Source organism: Polyodon spathula, chromosome 9 (genome assembly GCF_017654505.1).
Source record: "Polyodon spathula isolate WHYD16114869_AA chromosome 9, ASM1765450v1, whole genome shotgun sequence".
NCBI lineage: Eukaryota > Metazoa > Chordata > Actinopteri > Acipenseriformes > Polyodontidae > Polyodon > Polyodon spathula.
The window spans coordinates 16,340,113-16,361,702 of record NC_054542.1 but is presented as its reverse complement, the minus strand read 5'-3'; the positions used below and the strand labels follow the sequence as shown (position 1 = coordinate 16,361,702).

The window sequence follows — 21,590 nt, the reverse complement described above, 5'->3', positions numbered from 1 at the left end:
TTCAATACAAACAATAAAAAAAAGAAGTGTGATCCATTTTGGAGACTAGTTTCAGAAAACATTTCTCAGTTTTAGGGTACCCGACAAATTACAAGTTCAAGGTAAATACAGGTTTTAAAATGTTTTCTTAAAGAACATAATAAGAAAAATAATTTTCTAATAATGATAGTGCCCTCTCGATGAAGGCTTTACCGTGTGTTAGTTGACCTTGACTTTCGTTAGTGCCTTCGGGACGCATAACTCCAGTTGCGATCAACTACCACATGGTAGAGCCGTCATCGACGGGCACTATCACTTTATTGCATCATTTGGTTTCACATCCAATTTTCTGAAGGAGATTTTAAAAAGTGACCAGGAAAAAAAAGTATATCATACTTAGAAGTTTACTTAAATTGCAGAGAATTTACATATTTTTCCCAGGTATGTTATGGAATAAAATGAAGATTTCACAGGCATTAAATTAAATAAACCTAAGTAGATAATATTTCAGAGCACTAAAAGCCTAAAAATCGTGGTGCATGCTTACCTTAGTAAAACAGAGTGCTGTCATTTGATGAAGGCAAGCATCCCCCAGCAGCTGCTGCCGACATTCTGTCTCTTTGTGGTGTGAAGACTAGTCCATACATTGCGATTGCACATTCTGCATCCACTGAATTGGTTGGAATTTTAAGGCAACATTTTGTGAAGTTATACAGAAATGATTTAGAAATGGTCCTAAAACTCAATTATCCTCTAAGGCATCTGGCATTCTTTAATAAAGGCACTTCATCGTCATCGTGACTTACTTTTCATGTTTTTGATAGCTATAATTTAGAATTTACATCACATTTCACACTTGCTTATTTTGTCGTCCCCCCCATTCTTCCAAGGGACTTTGCATATGTTGCAAGGGATAATCTGACCCATGGGTTGAAGTGCCACATATTCCGATGTGAGACTCCAGCAAAGAACATTGCCACAAGCCTGAATGAGATCTGCTCCAAGGTAAGAACACATTGTCTCACTTGAACTTAAGTAACAAGACCTGAGTTTTTGGGGTATTTCTTGTAAATAAGAAACCATAATTTCTGGGTAACACTATTCTGAACAGTCGCCTATCTCTTTTTACTAATTTCAGATCATGGCAGCGAGAAAGAGTTCAAAGTCCTGTCTGAACAGTCTCAACATCGACCCCTCCAAACTTGTTGAAATACCCTTCCAAGGTACCATGCAAGAGACTGAAAGAGAGATGGCAGAGATTAGGGAGGGCAAAAGTTTAGGAAAACCTGCTTGATACTTTCCAGACAGCTGTACTGGATAAGTCAAAGTATATATTTCCAGGTCTCTGGTCAGCACAAGAAATACAGGATACAGCAGTAAGCAATATATAGAGCATAACCAGAGATATATATTTGGACTGCTCCCTTGGAACCATTGCTTTCATCGAAATTAAGTGCCTTGCGCCAGTGGTTCTTACTAGGAGGATTTTACTTTATTCTAAATGTAGTTTATCTTGCAGCAACTCTTCTTTTTCTACTATATTTGTCTCAATGTGTGTGTAATGGAAAAAATAACTAACAATTGAGCATTCCTGTTAACTGTTTGACCTTGGAAATTCATATTTTGACCACGATATTGACCTCTGACGAATTGAGGTCATGTGACTTTTTAAGTTTCTGCCTTATTATTTTAATGTTTGGCACACAGTGAATTATTTGATTTTCTTAGTCAAGTGCCATTACCACTGATACAGACAACACACTGTGATATGTTTGTAATAGTTGGCACAGAGGTATGAATCTCTCAATAAAGTTCTGCTACAGTGATACATATATTTTACACACCTATATCAATTTTATTTCATATCTACAAACCTTGATTAAATATGAAATTCACTTTAGAATATTCCCCCAGGAGGCTTGTTTTGGTTCACAGAAACTCCCCTTTTTAGTTTAACTTCCAAAAATGCTTTAGTTTCAGTTATACCCTTTATATTCAACAGAGTTTATCCAAATTGTCAGACTTTTTTTTTTTTTGTGATTGTTTTATAATTGGTCCATTTAATCCCTGTTTTACCCATTTACAGAATTTCCTGTTCCAAAGAATGACATGGTTCAGCAGTTCCAGGTCCGATATCTGGGAAATGTCCCAGTTGCTAAACCTGTAGGTAAGGGACTTATAGGTAAGAAATACTTCTTGTGTTTAATATTATATATGTTATAACCAGACAATTATAAAAACATTTGCCGCTTCTTCAACAATTTTTTTTTTTTGACCTGCAACCTAATATTGCTGCCATATTTTGGACATTGAATGACCAAATAAAAAATTTAAATTTTTTCTAAGTTCGGGTTGGTATTTGATTATCACCATAACTAAAAAAAAAAAAAATGTTTAAGAATATGATAACACTAAAACCAGAAATGTTGATATACTGTTTTGGGTTGCTCTGCTCTCTTTCTGTAATAAATAGTAGATCCAGATTTTTTTTCTTTCTAAGAATTCCTTTAAAAGTCAAAGATAAGTAAACAAGTTAAGTCGGGGTATTCAGATTGTTCTCTCTCAGATGTAGAAGTGAAAATCATTAGCCCTTTGTCAGCAACAAGAGGTGCTAGTGCTCTTTGAAGATCGCAGGATATCCTTACATGTGATTAAATTTGAATTACTTACCTTTATTTTGATACCAAAAACATTGGGGAATGGGAGAAAGTCTTCAAAGTGCTTGTGGTAATTCTTCCGAGGGTTGTGAAAATAAGATGTCTTTTATATCTGCAATAACACAGTACCAAAGTAGGCTTGTTTTGGCAGACAGACACATGCTGCTGTGAGGGGAGCGAGGAGCACAGGAGATAAATATGTACATTTTATAAAAAAAAAAATTATTCTAATTTTAGAATTAAGAGGAACGGTAGTTCCTCACACCAAGTTATCTGTGTGTTTTCAGGGTATTGGTGCAGCAAAAATAAATCAGCCAAAAGCACCATTTCACTGTTAATTTGTAGTTCCCAACACTCTTAGGTGAAATGTAGAAAAAAAAGTCAATACCTATGTGACACAAAGACATTGATTCTTGGTGGTAGCTTTCCTACCGCCCTGCTACATATCCCACTCCTTGTGCGAAGCACACATGGCCCCAACAGCCACCTCCTCCCTTAGTCTCAAAGTCCTAGAAAAGGGGGAGGAAGGTGTCGATGGGGGCGGCCATGGTGGGAGGTCCTTGTCCCTCCCCCACTCCTTTGTGGCTGGCAGATCCCTCTTCAGGGGCTCCAGACGAACTGTAGCAGGGGGAACTGGTTTCCTGACCTCGCTCCCCTTCTTCATGGCCGGCAGCTCCCGTGGGTCATCGTACTTCGTCCCACAAAAGTGCGGCTGTGGGAGCTGGTCTCCTGACCTCCCCCCACTTCTTTGTAGCCGGCAGCTACCCCCTTTTCTGAGGCACCGGCCCTCGTGCTTCCTGCGGTCCTGCAGGACTAGTAGCGGCCCCTGGCAGCGCAAGCCAGGCAGCGGCCCCAGGCGGCGCAGAGCCAGGCAGCGGCCCCAGAAGAAGCAGAGCCCTCAGCGACCCCAGGTGAAGCAGAGCCCTCAGTGACCAGTAGGAGAAGCAGAGGAGAGACCGGCAACCCCAGGCAAAGCGCGACCCTCGGCAACCCCAGGCAAAGCGGGACACTCGGCAACCCTAGGGGATAAAAGAGAGACACATGCAGCCCCAGGCGATGTGGAGCAACAGGCAGCCCCAGGCGATGCAGACATAGCATCCTTGGGCAGTGCGAGGCGGGCATCCTTGGGCAGTGCGAGGCAGACATCCTTGGGCGGTGCGAGGCAGGGCAGCAACGGACCCTCAGGAGGCGACGGCAGGAAGAGAGCCAGGCCTAGCTGTGGTGCGGGGGTTGGCCCTCTTTGCAGCCACTGCGCCCGGGCATTTGTCCCCCTTGCTCCCCTCAGCAACCTATGCAGGGGCTGCTGAGGTTCGGCAGCATCCTGCCCTGATCCCTCCAATGCTGAAGGGAGAAGCAGCTACTGCTTCTCTCCCTCTAGTGGGGGTGGAGACAGAGGCAGCTCCTGCTGCTCTGTTCCTGGTGGTGGTGGTGGTGGTGGTGGAGACAGAGGCAGCTCCTGTTGCTCTTCTCCAGGTGGTGATGATGGTGGAGACAGAGGCAGCTCCTGCTGCTCTGCTCCTGGTGGTGGAAACAGAGGCAGCTCCTGCTGCTCTGCTCCTGGCGAAGGCGGCAGGGGCTCCTCCCCTTCTGGTTGCAGTGGGGAAACCAGCAGGCATGCTCCCTCTGTTGGTGGAGGTGGGAGCGGCACGTAGTCCTCCCACCGTGGTGGAGATGCCACTAGCAGGTACTATCTCTCTGCTGGTGGAGGTGGAGCGGCATGCAGTGCCACCAGCAGATATTCTCCCTCGGCTGGTGGAAGTGGGAACGGCACGCAGTCCTCCCATGGGGGTGGAAATGGAACCAGCAGGTATTCTCCCTCTGCTGGCGGAGGTGGGAGCTGCACACAGCCCTCCCATGGAGGTGGAACCAGCAGGTATTCTCCCTCTGCTGGTGGAGATGGGAGTGACAAGCAGTCCTCCCATGGAGGTGGAGGTGGCTGTGGATGCACTGTCTCCTCCCTCTTGGGCTGTGGACACACAGTCTCCCTCCTCTTGGGCTGTGGACACACTGTCACCCCCCTCTTGGGCGTAGGACGTTCGGGCTCCTCCCACTCAGGCGCAGGACGTTCGGGCTCCTCCCACTCAGGGCAGGACGTTCGGGCTCCTCCCTCTTGGGCTGTGGACACACAAACTTCTCCCACTCCAGGTCCGTGTTCCCTCTCCAGGAGCTGTAAGACCACTGTTTTTCAGGGAGGGGGCAATTAACTGGGAAATGCCCCCACTCCCCACAGATGCAGCAACAATAGGTCTTACTTATGTTGTGGAGGAGGGCTTCCCAGCTGATCTCCTCCTGTGACAGCTGCAGCTGCTGCTGTCGCCTTCCCATTCCTCTCTTTCCTCCCATCCTTCCTCCTCTTCCTCACTCCAAAAAAAAGTTATAATAATAAAAAAAACAAATTGCAGTACCCTTGTGCAGTACCTCTTCTGGCCTGAGTCCAGGAGGTGCTGGTGATCCCACCACTAACACCACGTGTGGCAGGAAATGGCGTTGTGGTGACGTCAGACCAGAAGAAGGAACTGAACACACAGGCAAGGTAATTGAAGTTTCAGAAAGATGCAGCGTGCGGCGTTTATTAAATAACAAAAGTGAAATATTTAAACAAAAATAAATTTTCTCACAGAGCACAAGAAACAGATAAACAAAAACAAATCACAAACACAAAACACTCAAGGTCTGGCAGCGCTGTAGCCTTCACGGTTCCTTTAAGTTTCACTTTTCTTTTTTCTCTCCCCTCGCTCTCTCTTTCTCCAACTCCAAACACCCCCCCCCCCCCCCCCCCACCTGCTGGCGGTTCTAGGTAGAACTGTTTATAACTTTATCATTTTTGTGATTCTAGCTATCAAACACTGTTATTAATGTAATTAATATATTTAGGAAAAGTCAAAAATGGACATACACATATGATTTATAACAGTGTAGAGTAGTGGTTAGGGCTCTTGACTCCAGTAAAAACCCAACTGTATAAATGGGTAATTGTATGTAAAAAAATAATGTGATATAATTGTAACAATTGTAAGTCGCCCTGGATAAGGACAGCTGCTAAGAAATTAATAATAATAATTAACATTTAAATTCAAAATGGATCAAATTGACCCGCAGTGGCGGTTCTAGTGTTCTGTTAGATATGATGTTCATGAATAACCCTTTGTGTTGTGTCCGATAGAGTGTCTTTCAGGCGGTTCTGTCGGTGCTACATGATTAGTTGAGAAAAAAGCAGTATTTTGAAATATGAAGTCAGCCAGCTGAAAATTCTCGGGACTTTGTTATTTTTTACATTTTGGAGATTTTTTTGGAGATTTTTTTTCGAGTCATTTTATCAATCTGAGATTCTAATCTTGATCTCTTAAAAATTGTTTCCTGTCAGTGTAACGCTATTTGTGGTCCCCAGTGGACAAAAAGGAACATTCATTTCTGAAAATTAGATATATGCTGAAGGATAGCCTATATATATATTTGGTAAAAGTAAATAAATAAATAAACACGTTAATAAATTTTGAAATAAATGAGTACATAAATCAATGCATAGGCATTTCTTTCTTTCTTTATATATCTTGACATAAAGGTCGTCATGCTTTCATATATTTTTACATTTAAATTTTAAAAATATATTGTAATGACTTGGACAATTGCTTTGGTGCAGGACGTGTTGACTGTTGTTTTCGGGGGTTGTAGAGCATGGATGTGACTGGTTGATGAGCTGGACAGTGGCGGGAAGTGACGAAAGGTTATATAAGGGGGTGCATGAGACTGGAGACAGTCCACTGCTGAACTTGAATGAGAAACTGTGGGTGCGACTGAGCAAGTGTGTGCTATCTATTGTTTTTACAGTTGTGCCTATTTGCTTTGTGCTGGGCAAGGTTGCCCCAGTGGTGTCTTGAAACATAAGAACATAAGAAAGTTTACAAACGAGAGGAGGCCATTCAGCCCAACTTGCTCGTTTGGTTGTTAGTAGCTTATTGATCCCAAAATCTCATCAAGCAGCTTCTTGGAGGATCCCAGGGTGTCAGCTTCAACAACATTACTGGGGAGTTGATTCCAGACCCTCACAATTCTCTGTGTAAAAAAGTGCCTCCTATTTTCTGTTCTGAATGCCCCTTTGTCTAATCACCATTTGTGACCCCTGGTCCTTGTTTCTTTTTTCAGGCTGAAAAAGTCCCTTGGGTCGACACTGTCAATAGCTTTTAGAATTTTGAATTCTTGGCTTGTGTTTTTAATATCTCCACTTTAAATGGCTGGGCACTTGATAACTTGGCGTTTTTTTTCAATGTGTTTGTTTCAGATCACAAAAGTGTTTGTGTCTGCATTTTTATATAAGTTTCAAGCACTGTATGTGATAGAAGACAGAGAGACGAGGGGAGGAGGTGTGGTGACTAAAGTGGGTACCTGGCTATCTTTTATCTTATTTTTTTTGCAGTACAAAGTAGGGGGATATTTACAGATTGATTTGTTTTCTATTTCAAAAGACAAGATAGGAAGAGGAGTAGAAACTTTTAGGGCCCTTTCATACCTAGATCCGATTTGAATTAATTTGAAAACTATCTCAAATGTTGCTTCGATTGGTTTCACACCAAAAAATTTCAAACGAACTGCAGTCTGCCTCTGAGTGAATTCTAATTTGCTTCACTGGGTCTTTCACCACTGCATTGCACCAGAGTTTGTTTGCATTCAAATTTTGTAAGTGAACTTGATAGTCTGGATAAATGCACATGACACAAATACTGTCTGGCTGCTGATCTCCAGACAGTTGTTCAAAACAGTGAACGTATATACTGTATATAATAAAACAAGGACGGTTGCATCCATGTCAGGCTTCTGTACTAGCTATGTTTATTCACCATCTGCTATTGGTAGAATAGCAGCACGGAAGTTGGGTTAGATTAGAAATATTAACGAGAAACACCAAAGTTTTTTTGTGCTAGATCATGTGCATATTCAAAGGTAATAAATGAGGAGGAATATTTTATTCTTTGAATGTAAGTTAAATGTTGAATTTCCTCCTGCATCAGTCTGACATTAGTAAGTTGTAGTCCCTACCAATCCCTATTGTTTATCAGTCTTTCTGGTCTCAATATTACTGTATTGTAATAACACACTACCGCTCGACAAATACCCTTGTATCAATGAGGAGACGTTCCAGACAAAAGTGTGTCAAGGCGGAGAGAGAGAAACCAATTATATACAGCTGGATAGCAAGAGAGATCAACTTATGCAGAGCGAGAGACCAAGCTATTTATATATGCAACATGTAAAAATAATAACAAAAAATATACAAAATATGTTCATGGGACAGGAGCAAGGGTTGCTTGGAGTAAAACCCTGGGAATTGAAATAGGAATTATGTGCTTGTGACTTTAGGAAAATGACATGCTTTCCCCTTGGCTCGCAGAGAACCGTCCTCACAGAGTTGAGACCGATCAGATCGGCCTCCAAGGCTAGGAAGTACATGTTACTTCCCCCAAGGGGAAATGAAGAGAAGGATAGTGGATACATTAAGAAGACTAGAAGTTATTCCGGCTTACAAGTAATGCCTACGCTTGGGGAGGTCGCCTCAGCCAGAAGGAGTCCTTTGTTGACTGTCTCCCAGGACCCTGTTACCATATAGTAATTTTCCATTTTGGATCTTATTATAGTTTCCAGCAAGTTAGCATATAATAGAAATCTCCCTTTCCTAAAACCATGTTGACTGTCTCCCAGGACCCTGTTACCATATAGGTCATTTTCCATTTTGGATGTTATTATAGTTTCCATAAGTTTGCATATAATAGAAGTCAGGCTTACTGGTCTGTAGTTACCTGGTTCATTTTTGTTTCCCTTTTTGTGGATCGGTATTACATTTGCAATTTTCCAGTCTGTCGGTACCACCCCTGTGTCAAGAGACTGCTGCATGATCTTGGTTAGCGGTTTGTAAATTACTTCTTTCATTTCTTTGAGTACTACTGGGAGGATCTCATCCGGCCCAGGGGATTTGTTTATTTTAAGAGCTCCTAGTCCCTTTAACACTTCTGCCTCGGTTATGCTAAAGTTATTTAAAACTGGATAGGAACTGGATGACATGTGGGGCATGTTGTCCGTATCCTCCTTTGTAAAAACTTGTGAAAAGTAATCATTTAATATATTTGCTATTTTCTTTCTTCATCTACGATTTCACCATTTGTATCTCTTAAACATGTAATCTCCTCTTTGAATGTTATCTTGCTGTTGTAATATTGGAAAAACATTTTGGAATTGGTTTTAGCTCCCTTAGCAATGTTCATTTCTATTTCTCTCTTGGCCTTTCTAACTTCCTTTTTGACTTGCGTTTGCAGTTCTGTGTACTCTTTCTGCGTACTTTCTTTTTGGTCCTTTTTTTAATGCTCTGTAAAGTGCCTTTTTTCGCTGAATATTTTTTTTAATTGATCTATTAAACCATTTTGGCAATTTAGTTTTACATTTAGATTTGTCTACTTTAGGGATGTAATTGTTTTGCACCTCTAGTACTACATTTTTGAAGAATAACCATCCTTCTTCTGTGGATGTTTTCTCTATTTTACTCCAATCTACTTCTGTTAGTCTTTGTTTCATACCTTCATAGTTTGCTTTTCTAAAATTGTAAACCTTAGCTTTAGTCATTACTTTTGGGGTTTTAAAAAACACTTCAAATGAGACCATGTTGTGGTCTGAGTTTGCCAGTGGTTCTCTGACCTCTGTTTTAGTTATTCTATCTTCGTTATTTGAAAAGACTAAATCAAGGCATGCCTCCCCTCTAGTCGGTGCCTTGACAAATTGTGTTAGGAAGCAGGCCTTTGTCATTTCCACCATTTCAATTTCATCCTTCGTGCTACCCACCGGGTTTTCCCATTTTATATGGGGGAAGTTGAAATCCCCCATTAGTATGGCTTCTCCTTTGCTACACGCATTTCTAATGTCATTGTATAACAGATTATTTTGCTCACTGTCTGAATCCAGCAGTCTATAGCATGCTCCTATTGTTATGCCCTTTGAATTTTTGTCTGTTATTCTGACCCATATTGATCGGCTTTATTTTCTTTGTTCAGGTTTAACACCTGGGCTTCAAGACTGTTTCTTATGTATAGCGCTACCCCTCCTCCTCTTCTGTCCTGCCTGTCTTTCCTATACAGTGTATACCCACAAATATTATATTCGTCCCCATCACTCTCAGACAACCAAGTTTCAGTAACACCTATCACATTATAGTTACTTGTTAGTGCAGTAGCTTCAAGTTCTAGAATTTTGTTTCTGATACTTCTAGCATTTAGATAAATACATTTAATGGTTGTCTTACCTGAGTTGTTGTTCTTGTTTTGATGCGGTCTCCCTTCTGTTTTTTTGTTGATTTCTCCCCCCTTCCTTTCTAGTTTAAATGCTTCTGAACCTGCTCGAGGATCTTTTCTCCAAGTAGACTGGTTCCCTTGTTATTTAAGTGCAGTCCGTCCCGTCTATACAGATAGTCCTCGTTGTAGAATGTGGTCCAATGATCAAGATAGGTGAAGCCTTCCCGTGTGCACCACATCTTCAGCCATGTGTTTTGATTAATTATTTCCAGCTGTCCATATGGTCCTTTGCAAGGTGCGGGTAGTATACCAGAAAATACCACAGTTTTGGTTTTCTCTTTTAATTTCCTTCCTAGCTCTCTGAATTTGTTTTGCAGGGATTTTGGTCTGTCTCTTCCAATGTTGTTTGTACCGATGTGGATGACTACTACCGGGTCGTCTCCTGTTCGTTCTAGGAGCCTGTCCACGTTCTCAGTGATGTGCTTGACTGAGGCTCCCGGAAGGCAGCACACTGTTGTAGTAAGGGGGTCCAAACTGCGAATTGAACTTGCTGTGTTTCTCAATATGGAGTCCCCAACAATCATGACCTCCCTTCTTTTTGCTGTCTGGTCACCACTGTCAATAGGGTCCTGGATGTTGTTCCTTTAAGAACATAAGAACATAAGAAAGTTTACAAACGAGAGGAGGCCATTCGGCCCATCTTGCTCGTTTGGTTGTTAGTAGCTTATTGATCCCAAAATCTCATCAAGCAGCTTCTTGAAGGATCCCAGGGTGTCAGCTTCAACAACATTACTGGGGAGTTGATTCCAGACCCTCACAATTCTCTGTGTAAAAAAGTGTCTCCTATTTTCTGTTCTGAATGCCCCTTTTTCTAAACTCCATTTGTGACCCCTGGTCCTTGTTTCTTTTTTCAGGCTGAAAAAGTCCCTTGCGTCGACACTGTCAATACCTTTTAGAATTTTGAATGCTTGAATTAGGTCGCCACGTAGTCTTCTTTGTTCAAGACTGAACAGATTCAATTCTTTTAGCCTGTCTGCATATGACATGCCTTTTAAGCCCGGAATAATTCTGGTCGCTCTTCTTTGCACTCTTTCTAGAGCAGCAATATCTTTTTTATAGCGAGGTGACCAGAACTGCACACAATATTCAAGATGAGGTCTTACAAGTGCATTGTACAGTTTTAACATTACTTCCCTTGATTTAAATTCAACACTTTTCACAATGTATCCGAGCATCTTGTTAGCCTTTTTTATAGCTTCCCCACATTGTCTAGATGAAGACATTTCTGAGTCAACAAAAACTCCTAGGTCTTTTTCATAGATTCCTTCTCCAATTTCAATATCTCCCATATGATATTTATAATGTACATTTTTATTTCCTGCGTGCAGTACCTTACACTTTTCTCTATTAAATGTCATTTGCCATGTATCTGCCCAGTTCTGAATCTTGTCTAGATCATTTTGAATGACCTTTGCTGCTGCAACAGTGTTTGCCACTCCTCCTACTTTTGTGTCGTCTGCAAATTTAACAAGTTTGCTTACTATACCAGAATCTAAATCATTAATGTAGATTAGGAATAGCAGAGGACCTAATACTGATCCCTGTGGTACACCGCTGGTTACCACACTCCATTCTGAGGTTTTTCCTCTAATCAGTACTTTCTGTTTTCTACATGTTAACCACTCCCTAATCCATGTACATGTGTTTCCTTGAATCCCAACTGCGTTCAGTTTGAGAATTAATCTTTTGTGCGGGACTTTGTCAAAAGCTTTCTGGAAATCTAAATAAACCATATCATATGCTTTGCAATTATCCATTATCGATGTTGCATCCTCAAAAAAATCAAGCAAGTTAGTTAGGCACGATCTCCCTTTCCTAAAACCATGTTGACTGTCTCCCAGTACTCTGTTACCATATAGGTAATTTTCCATTTTGGATCTTATTATAGTTTCCATAAGTTTGCATATAATAGAAGTCAGGCTTACTGGTCTGTAGTTACCTGGTTCAGTTTTGTTTCCCTTTTTGTGGATCGGTATTACGTTTGCAATTTTCCAGTCTGTCGGTACCACCCCTGTGTCAAGAGACTGCTGCATGATCTTGGTTAGCGGTTTGTAAATTACTTCTTTCATTTCTTTGAGTACTACTGGGAGGATCTCATCCGGCCCAGGGGATTTGTTTATTTTAAGAGCTCCTAGTCCCTTTAACACTTCTGCCTCAGTTATGCTAAAGTTATTTAAAACTGGATAGGAACTGGATGACATGTGGGGCATGTTGTCAGTATCTTCCTTTGTAAAAACTTGTGAAAAGTAATCATTTAACATATTTGCTATTTTTTTTTTCTTCCTCTACGATTTTGCCATTTGTATCTCTTAAACATTTAATCTCCTCTTTGAATGTTCTCTTGCTGTTGTAATATTGGAAAAACATTTTGGAATTGGTTTTAGCTCCCTTAGCAATGTTCATTTCTATTTCTCTCTTGGCCTTTCTAACTTCCTTTTTGACTTGCATTTGCAGTTCTGTGTACTCTTTCTGTGTACTTTCTTTTTGGTCCTTTTTTAATGCTCTGTAAAGTGCCTTTTTTCGCTGAATATTTTTTTTAATTGATCTATTAAACCATTTTGGCAATTTAGTTTTACATTTAGATTTGTCTACTTTAGGGATATAATTGTTTTGCGCCTCTAGTACTACGTTTTTGAAGAACAACCATCCTTCTTCTGTGGGTGTTTTCTCTATTTTACTCCAATCTACTTCTGTTAGTCTCTGTTTCATGCCTTCATAGTTTGCTTTTCTAAAATTGTAAACCTTAGCTTTAGTCTTTACTTTTGAGGATTTAAAAAACACTTCAAATGAGACCATGTTGTGGTCTGAGTTTGCCAGTGGTTCTCTGACCTCTGTTTTAGTTATTCTATCTTCGTTATTTGAAAAGACTAAATCAAGGCATGCCTCCCCTCTAGTGGGTGCCTTGACAAATTGTGTTAGGAAGCAGTCATTTGTCATTTCCACCATTTCTATTTCGTCCTTCGCGCTACCCACCGGGTTTTCCCATTTTATTTGGGGGAAGTTGAAATCCCCCATTAGTATGGCTTCTCCTTTGCTACACACATTTCTAATGTCATTGTATAACAGATTATTTTGCTCACCGTCTGAATCTGGCGGTCTATAGCATGCTCCTATTATTATGCCTTTTGAATTTTTGTCTGTTATTCTGACCCATATTGATTCGGTTTTATTTTCTTTGTCCAGGTTTAACACCTGGGCTTCAAGACTGTTTCTTATGTATAGCGCTACCCCTCCTCCTCTTCTGTCCTGCCTGTCTTTCCTATACAGTGTATACCCACAAATATTATATTCGTCCCCATCACTCTCAGATAACCACGTTTCTGTAACACCTATCACATCATAGTTACCTGTTAGTGCAGTAGCTTCAAGTTCTAGAATTTTGTTTCTGATACTTCTAGCATTTAGATAAACACATTTAATGGTTGTCTTACCTGAGTTGTTGTTCTTGTTTTGATGCGGTCTCCCTTCTGTTTTTTTGTTGATTTCTCCCCCCTTCCTTTCTAGTTTAAATGCTTCCGAACCTGCTCGAACCTGCTCGTCATTCTCTTGTTGTTGGTTCTGCTCATCAAAATTCTGAAGTGATTCAAATTTGTTGGTTGTTTTGATTTCTGGTGGTTGTGTTTGACGAAGTTTCTTTTTTCCCCTGCTTCTGCCTACCTGAACCCAGCTGTTCTGACCTTCTATCCCCTGGTGGCTTTCAGTCTGTTAGGGGTGATGCAGACTTCCATGAATTGTGGGTGTGCCAGTTCCCCAAGATCCTGTTGCTGTCTCACTTCTTCCAGCTCCATTTCTAGCATACTTACTAGTTTATGCAAGTCCTGGATCGCGCGGCACTTTACGCACACTTGGTTTAGCTCCGCTGGGTTTTCTCGGATTTCCCACATCAAGCAGGTGTCACAGATTACTGGCTTGAAAACTATGTTGAGGGTTGACATGGTTTATTTAGATTTCCAGAAAGCTTTTGACAAAGTCCCGCACAAAAGATTAATTCTCAAACTGAACGTAGCTGGTTCAAGGAAACACATGTACATGGATTAGGGAGTGGTTAACATGTAGAAAACAGAAAGTACTGATTAGAGGAGAAACCTCAGAATGGAGTGAGGTAACCAGTGGAGTACCATAGGGATCAGTATTAGGTCCTCGCATATTCTTAATCTACATTAATAATTTAGATTCTGGTATAGTAAGCAAACTTGTTAAATTTGCAGATGACACAAAAGTAGGAGGAGTGGCAAACACTGCTGCAGCAGCAAAGGTCATTCAAAATGATTTAGACAAGATTCAGAACTGGGCAGACACATGGCAAATGACATTTAATAGAGAAAAGTATAAGGTACTGCACGCAGGAAATAAAAATGTGCATTATAAATATCATATGGGAGATACTGAAATTGAAGAAGGAATCTATGAAAGACCTAGGAGTTTTTGTTGACTCAGAAATGTCTTCATCTAGACAATGTGGGGAAGCTATAAAAAAAAGGCCAACAAGATGCTCATATACATTGTGAAAAGTGTTGAATTTAAATCAAGGGAAGTAATGTTAAAACTGTAAAATGCATTAGTAAGACCTCATCATGAGTATTGTGTTCGTTTCTGGTCACCTCACTACAAAAAGGATATTGCTGCTCTAGAAAGAGTGCAAAGAAGAGTGACCAAGATTATTCCGGGTTTAAAAGGCATGTCATATGCAGACAGGCTAAAAGAATTGAATCTATTCAGTCTTGAACAAAGACGACTACGTGGCGACCTAATTCAAGCATTCAGAATTCTAAAAAGTATTGACAGTGTCGACCCAAGGGACTTTTTCGACCTGAAAAAAGAAACAAGGACCAGGAGTCACAAATGGAGATTAGACGAAGGGGCATTCAAAACAGAAAATAGGAGGCTCTTTTTTACACAGAGAATCTTGAGGGTTTGGAACCATAAAGTAATGTTGTTAGAGCTGACACCCTGGGATCCTTCAACAAGCTGCTTGATGAGATTCTGGGATCAATAAGCTACTAACAACCCAATGAGCAAGATGGGCCGAATGGCCTCCTCTCATTTGTAAACTTTCTTATGTTTTTATGTTCTTATCTCTGTGGTGCAGCTGCTAGCTCTGTTGCACACACGCCATTTTTTTCAGCTTAATTTGGCTCCTATCGGTCTCACTTGGCTATTGAATGGTTTCCCCTGCTTTTTGATAATGTCGGATAGGGTCCAACATCAGACTGGGGACCTGGTCCTACATAGGACTGCAAAGGGTTAAAGTAAACTTGAAAGTCAGCGCAGAAGAAAAGTATTCTTGTCGTTGTAGCCGAGTGAAATCAGCACTATAGCCTAGGTACGATCTAGCACAGCCACCTCACTTCAAACAACCTGCTGTTTACTTTTAAACGCAGTAAGAATTTAGACCCAAATAGGCAAGTTTTCTTTCTTTTGACGCAGTACTAATAAAATAAATTCCTGGATGAGACAAATAACATGACAACGAACGTGCTACATATATGGCCTTTATTAAAGAATGCCAGATGACCTTGGTTTTTGACTGTTTCTAATCGATTTCCACATATAACTTGGCAAACCTTTGCTTTTCAATTTCAACCAATTCCATGGATGTAGAACGTGCAGTCTCAATGTAAGGGCAAGTCTTCACACCAGATACAGAGAATGTCGGCAGCAAATGTTGGGGATGTTGCATGCTTGCCTTTTAACACTAGAACGTCCATGCGGGTCAATTTGGATTTTAAATGTTAATTACTCTTCCATTGTGAATCGTATGTGTATGTCCATTTGTGACTTCTCTTAAATATATTAATTTTAGATCATGACAGTGTTTGATAGCCAGAATCGCAAAAATGCAGTTATGAACTATTTTACCTTGAACTGCCTCATAGGTAAATGTTGACCCATTACAATACAGATAGAAATGTATAATTTCTAGAAATATCTCAAACAAATAGTTATAGGAAAATTTTTGTAGCAAAAGTTTAGCTTTTGTGGATGAGGAGAAAAAGTTACAAACAATGATTAATTTAAGCCTTTTTTTTTTTTTTTGTACAAAACTCCAAAAATGCAAAAAAGCACCTTTAGCAATAATAACCTCTTAAACAATCAGAAAATTTGTCAATGACCTTTTGACAAGATTCTTTAGTGATGTTTGAGCATTCTTCAAAGCAAAATTGTTCCAGTTCATTCAAATTCCGAGGACTTCACTTGTGCACAGCCGCCTTCAACTCATACCAAGGATTCTCAATCGGATTTAGATCGGCTTTGACTAGGTCATTCCAGAACCTTGATTTTATTATTTTTAACCATGCTGAAGTAGATTTTGATGTGTTATTTGGATCGTTGTGTTGGAAAATCCAGTTGCGCTTTAAACCAAGTTTTGTAGCGGAGGGTTTTAGATGATTGGCCAGTATCTTTGGTATGCTATGTAATCCATTTTACCATGTATTAGAACTAAATTTCCTGTGCCATCAGCGTAAAAACAGCCCCATAGAAGGATATTACTGCCTTCATGCTTGACAGTAGGTATGGTGTTCTTTTCTTCGTGCGCCTAACCAGACTTTCTCCAAACGTAATGACTTTGACCAGAACTCATATCCGTCATTCAAAATGCTGTTTTGCAAACTTTAAGCGATTGTCCTTGTGATGTTTTCCTAAGAGTGGCTTTTTCCCTGGCCTGAGAACATTGAGATCTTCACCATGCAATACTCGACCTGTGGTTGAAATGGAAACCCCAGTCCGACTTGCAGCCGATTCACTTTGAATATATTTGCAGTCAATCTCAGATTGTTATTAACCTCCTGTGGCAGTGTGCTCTGCCCCTGTGTGTATTTTGTGTTATATGTTGCGTGTGGTGTGTTAATATTGGTGTATAGGTATTGGTGCATGGGATATAAATGGGTCTTTGTAGCACAAGTGATTTAAAATATATAGTTGTATTTAGGCACAGGGATTGCACTGTCGCTTCACATGCATTTAAAGTATTTAATATTATGTGAGCACAGGGTTGCACATATTAGTTCATGTGCTGGGAATAAAGTGAATAATTAATTAGTAATTGAATCCCGGCACAACAGTATATAATGAAGCACATTTTGTGTGTTCGGCGAGTGGAGAACGGGTGTGGAGAGAGAATTAAAAATGAAACGAAAGAAACGTAAATGTTACAGTTGCTTTGGTTCATCGTGTTTATGTTTTATTTTCTGTGTGCTAATAAACACACTGTGCGCCGCAGCGTCTCAGTTTCACTGCCAGTACTGTCTGTGTACTCCTTTCTGGCCTGACTTCACCCTACAGCCAGCCTGTTGACAACTCCTAACAATTCTTCTGCTTGTTCTTGGTGAAAGAACCTTCTTTCTTCTAGACTGAGTTAGCATTGTGACCGTACTTCTTGATAATGGAAACAATAGTTGAAATTGGGATACTCAAATGCTTGGAAGTCTTCTTGTATCCTTCTACAGCTTTATGACAATAAATAATGTTCTGCCTAAGGTCTTCAGATAGTTCTTTACTTTTTCCCCTATTGACTTATTGGTAATGACAGCAATCATCGTCTGCCTAACCCTTTTATACTCTCTAAGAATGTTCACTTGAAACCCAGCATTTTCTAGACATTTCTAGAATTAGATTCTGCATTATCATATTGAAATTTCTAGTACCTTGTAGACAATAATATCATAGTATCAAAGGGTATGAATATTTTTGAATTAGCATTTTTTGAGTTTTGCAAAAAATTGCTGAAATAAATAAACACATCTATTTCTTGTAACTTTTTTCCTCATCCACAAAATCAAAACTTTTACTACAAAAGATTTTTCCTGAAATTCTTTGTTTTCAAGAAATTTCTAGAAATTGTAAATTCTATTGGGGTATGTAAACTTTTGAATACAACTGTAGCTTTATTTAATATTTAAACAGGTCAGCAAAATGTTTACGAAATCCTAATTTTATTCTATAACCTACTGTGACAGAAATATAATGATTTCTGGTTATAAATCTCCCTCTCGACCTGTGAGGGTGCTAAATAGTGAAAGGAAAAGTATCTGGACGGGTGGCCTGACAGTTTGTTTCCGAGGTCGGGAAGTCGGTCAGCCTGGATGGAAGCGAGACTCTGTTGCAGGAACGTATTGACCCGGAAGGTAAACGAGGTAGCAGCTGCAAGCTGTAGACGCAGCTGAAATCATTTACCAAGGGATCATGCAGGGTAGCATAAAAGGGGCCAGAGAAACGCTAATCTTTTCCATCGCTTTGGGTTTGCGCTTTAAACCTGGAAGGACTGAGAGCTGCAATAGAAACTCCTGAGGAATATTCGTGAGTGTTTGTTTGTTTGATCGTTAGTAATTGTCTTGTTTATTGTATCACTAGACGGCTAAACACGTTCTGGAGCTGTTGCTTTTGGGCCAGTACAAGCCAGAACTGCACAGCACGAACTGTCACCAAATAACCTGTTATCACCCACCACAAGCACTACTACACGCACCCGGGACTGGTGACCTTGTCTTAGTATTGTGGGGTGGATAATGTTTATTGTTTGGGACTGTAAACCCGTTTGTTTGGCTCTGCGCATTACTCATTGTTGTGTATTGCCGGAGCGTTTTTCTTTTGTTGGTCACCAGATCCGGATTGCAATTAAAACCACTTTCCTACCGGATTACAATTGTTTGTGATTCCTTTTGCACCGCATCACCTCTGCACCTCTTCACAATCACCGGTCAAATTGCCACAACTACCCATGAAAAAAATATATATTTACTGCGATTTAACTACTTATGGGGTATTGAAAGTCAACTGGTCCCTGACCGCGCCCCTCGCTTTCAGGAGAGGAGTATGTCAGGGCTGCCCTCTGTCCGGACAACTGTACGCGCTGTGCATCGAGCCCTTCCGCTGCCTCCTTCGCGGGAGGCTCACGGGGTTGGCGCTCGGCGCGCCAGACACGAGGGTGGTCCTGTCGGCTTACGCCGACGACGTGCTCCTGGTGGCCTCGGATCCGGCTGATCTGGAGAGGATGCGGAGCTGCCAGAGCGTCTACTCTGCCGCGTCCTCTGCCAGGATCAACTGGACCAAATGCTCCGGGTTACTGGTGGGTTACTGGTGGGTCCCTGGCGGGCGGACTCCCTCCCTGCCGCGCTCCAGCAGTTCCAGTGGAGCGCGGACAGCTTCAAATACCTGGAAGTCCACCTGAGCCCCGCGGAGGCCCCGGTTTCCGCCAACTGGACGGAGTTGGAGGACAAGGTGGCTGCGCGACTGAGGTCGTGATCGGGTCTGCTTAAACTGCTTTCCTTCAGGGGAAGGGCTCTGGTCATTAACCAACTGGTGGTGTCGATGCTTTGGCATCAACTCACCGTCCTGAGCCCGCCCCCTGAGTTTGTGGCCAGGGTCCAGAGGAAGCTGACAGACTTCTTCGCGTCTCTGCGGCGGTTCTGAGTTCTGAGTTCTCAGGACTGGCGAGCCACCTACCCCTACACCCCCTACCCCCGGCTCTCCAGTCCTGCTGATCGAACCCAAGGCCCGAGCCCCCCCTCGGCCTCCCCTCGAGAACAACCTGAGCAGGATCTCGCAGTTCTCCTCAACCCCCTTGCCATCGGCGTCGAGGAGGACCCTGTACGCGATGACGCTCCACACTCTCCACTTCCCCGCCCTCGTCTCCCGCCGAGACACCGCTTGGTGGGAGACCCTCCGACCTCCGGAGGGCGTCGGTCCCCAGTGGGAGGCCCTGTATTCCCCGTTGGTCTCCAGGGGAGCTGGGGACCTGGGATGGAGGGTCCTGCACGGAGCTCTCGCGTCTGGAGAGATCCTGCGTCACTTTACCGACTCGGACACCGCATGCCCTTTCTGCGGACAGTCCGAGTCGGTGGCTCACATTTATTTTCTTTGCGCCAGGCTGCAGCCGTTCTTCTTGCTTTTGAAGAACCTTCTGCTGCAGTTCTGGCTGCATTTCTCCCCCACCCTCCTCATCTTTGGGCATCCTGTTCGTGGCTCCAACAAAAAGAGAGACCTCCTCGTCAATCTGCTCCTGGCTCTTGCTAAACTGTCCATTTATAAGACCAGGAAGCGTAAGATGAGCGGGGAAGGTCTCTTTGACTGCGGAGCCATGTTCAGGGCCCTCCTCCGGTCTAGGGTTAATTTAGAGCACGCCCACGCGGAGTCTGCTGGTGACATGACATCGTTTGTCGACCAGTGGACTCTAGGGGGCGTGCTCTGTACCACCTCCCCTTTTGTTCTAAATATTTAATTTACAGTCCTCTTTTACACCGGTTTTCGTTGAATTAGTTTAAGGCCCATCCTTTTTGGCACCCGTAAGGGTGCTAATTTGAATTTCTTTCCAGCTGTCTTTGGACAGCTGGTGTAGTCCCATTAGGCTTTAAAATCGGACTTATGGGGTATTGTGACAAAGTGCCCGCCCCTGTGTATATTTTCTGTTATATGTTGCATGTGGTGTGTTAAATGTTGGTGTATAGGCATTGGTACATGGGATATAAACTGGTCTGTGTTTCACGTGTGTTTAAAAATGTATAATTGTATTTAGGCACGGGATTGTACATCACTTCATGTGCATTTAAAGTATTTAATATGTGAGCACGAGGTTGCACATAATTAATTCACGTGCTGGGATTCAATAATTAATTGGTAATTGAATCCCAGCACAACAGTATATATAGATGCACATTTTACTCACTCGGGGTTGTTGGTTGTTCGTGAGTAGGGAACGGAGAGAGAGGAGTTTAATATCAATTGCTATTACGTGCTGGTGGGACCAGCACGATACTTGTTTATTTAAATTCACCGTGTTTGTCAGTGTGTCGATCTGCTCACCGTTTGTTAAGTGTTAGTCCATTTTTGTTTGTCTGTTTATTTTGGTGTGAAGTGCCGTGTCCTGTCTTCTGTTTGTTTAAACCTATTATTTTCAATAAACCGGCGCAAGCAAGCGTCTTCATCATTTCACCTCATCTGTCCTGTCTCTGTGTGTTAATTTCCTGGTTCTGATGTCTCCACTCAGCCGCCTTTGTGACAGGTATGCATTGCATTAACTACAGCATTACTTTACTCTTACTCTGAACTTCTGTACAAAACTTGGTCTTACTAAACACAAACAATATGGCTGAGACACAAATAAACACAACAGATTTAAAAAAAAAAAGCTGCAGATGGAATATACTTAACAAAAGGCCTGCATGCAAATACTATATATTTATTATATTTTGAAAAAAACTGTACCGATACTGCACTAATACAAATAAAGAAATGATAATATTGTATTCCTTATTGATCGCCTTGCTATAGCAATATAAAGCACCCTGAGTCTGAATATTGTATTTATATTGATTTACCTTCCAAAACATCAGTTGACAAATAGGTCAATTGTTAGGTTAGGTTGAGAGGGACTAAGACTGCACCGAAGATTCCAGTTGCGCGCATTGCACGTGGATTTGTAAAAACAAGAACTTATTGGCCACATGTTTCTGAAAATTCACAGGCAAGCTACATTTAGCCACCCAGCATTCTCTTGCTACAGCATACAGTATATTGAAAATTGACCTTTGAAGTGCTGGGAACCAACAATTTGTATTTTTTATGCGTAAAACACTCTGTATGTACCTTATCTGGAGTGCTGGGCACGTTTTTTTTTTGTTTTGTT

The 21,590-nt window shown here is 41.6% G+C and overlaps 1 protein-coding gene across 2 annotated transcripts in view; it reads left to right on the top strand.

Moving 5' to 3' along the window:
• apbb1 (amyloid beta (A4) precursor protein-binding, family B, member 1 (Fe65)) overlaps positions 1-21,590 on the top strand; it is a 116,022-nt gene that overhangs the window by 76,933 nt on the left and 17,499 nt on the right. Inside the window, exons 8-10 of one of the 2 annotated variants that reach the window (XM_041258766.1) lie at positions 870-984; positions 1,118-1,202; positions 2,066-2,146. In XM_041258766.1, the coding sequence (XP_041114700.1) occupies positions 870-984; positions 1,118-1,202; positions 2,066-2,146 (281 nt within the window). Of the gene's footprint in view, positions 1-869; positions 985-1,117; positions 1,203-2,065; positions 2,162-21,590 lie in introns of both variants that reach the window. The other variant, XM_041258765.1, reaches the window with a different exon arrangement.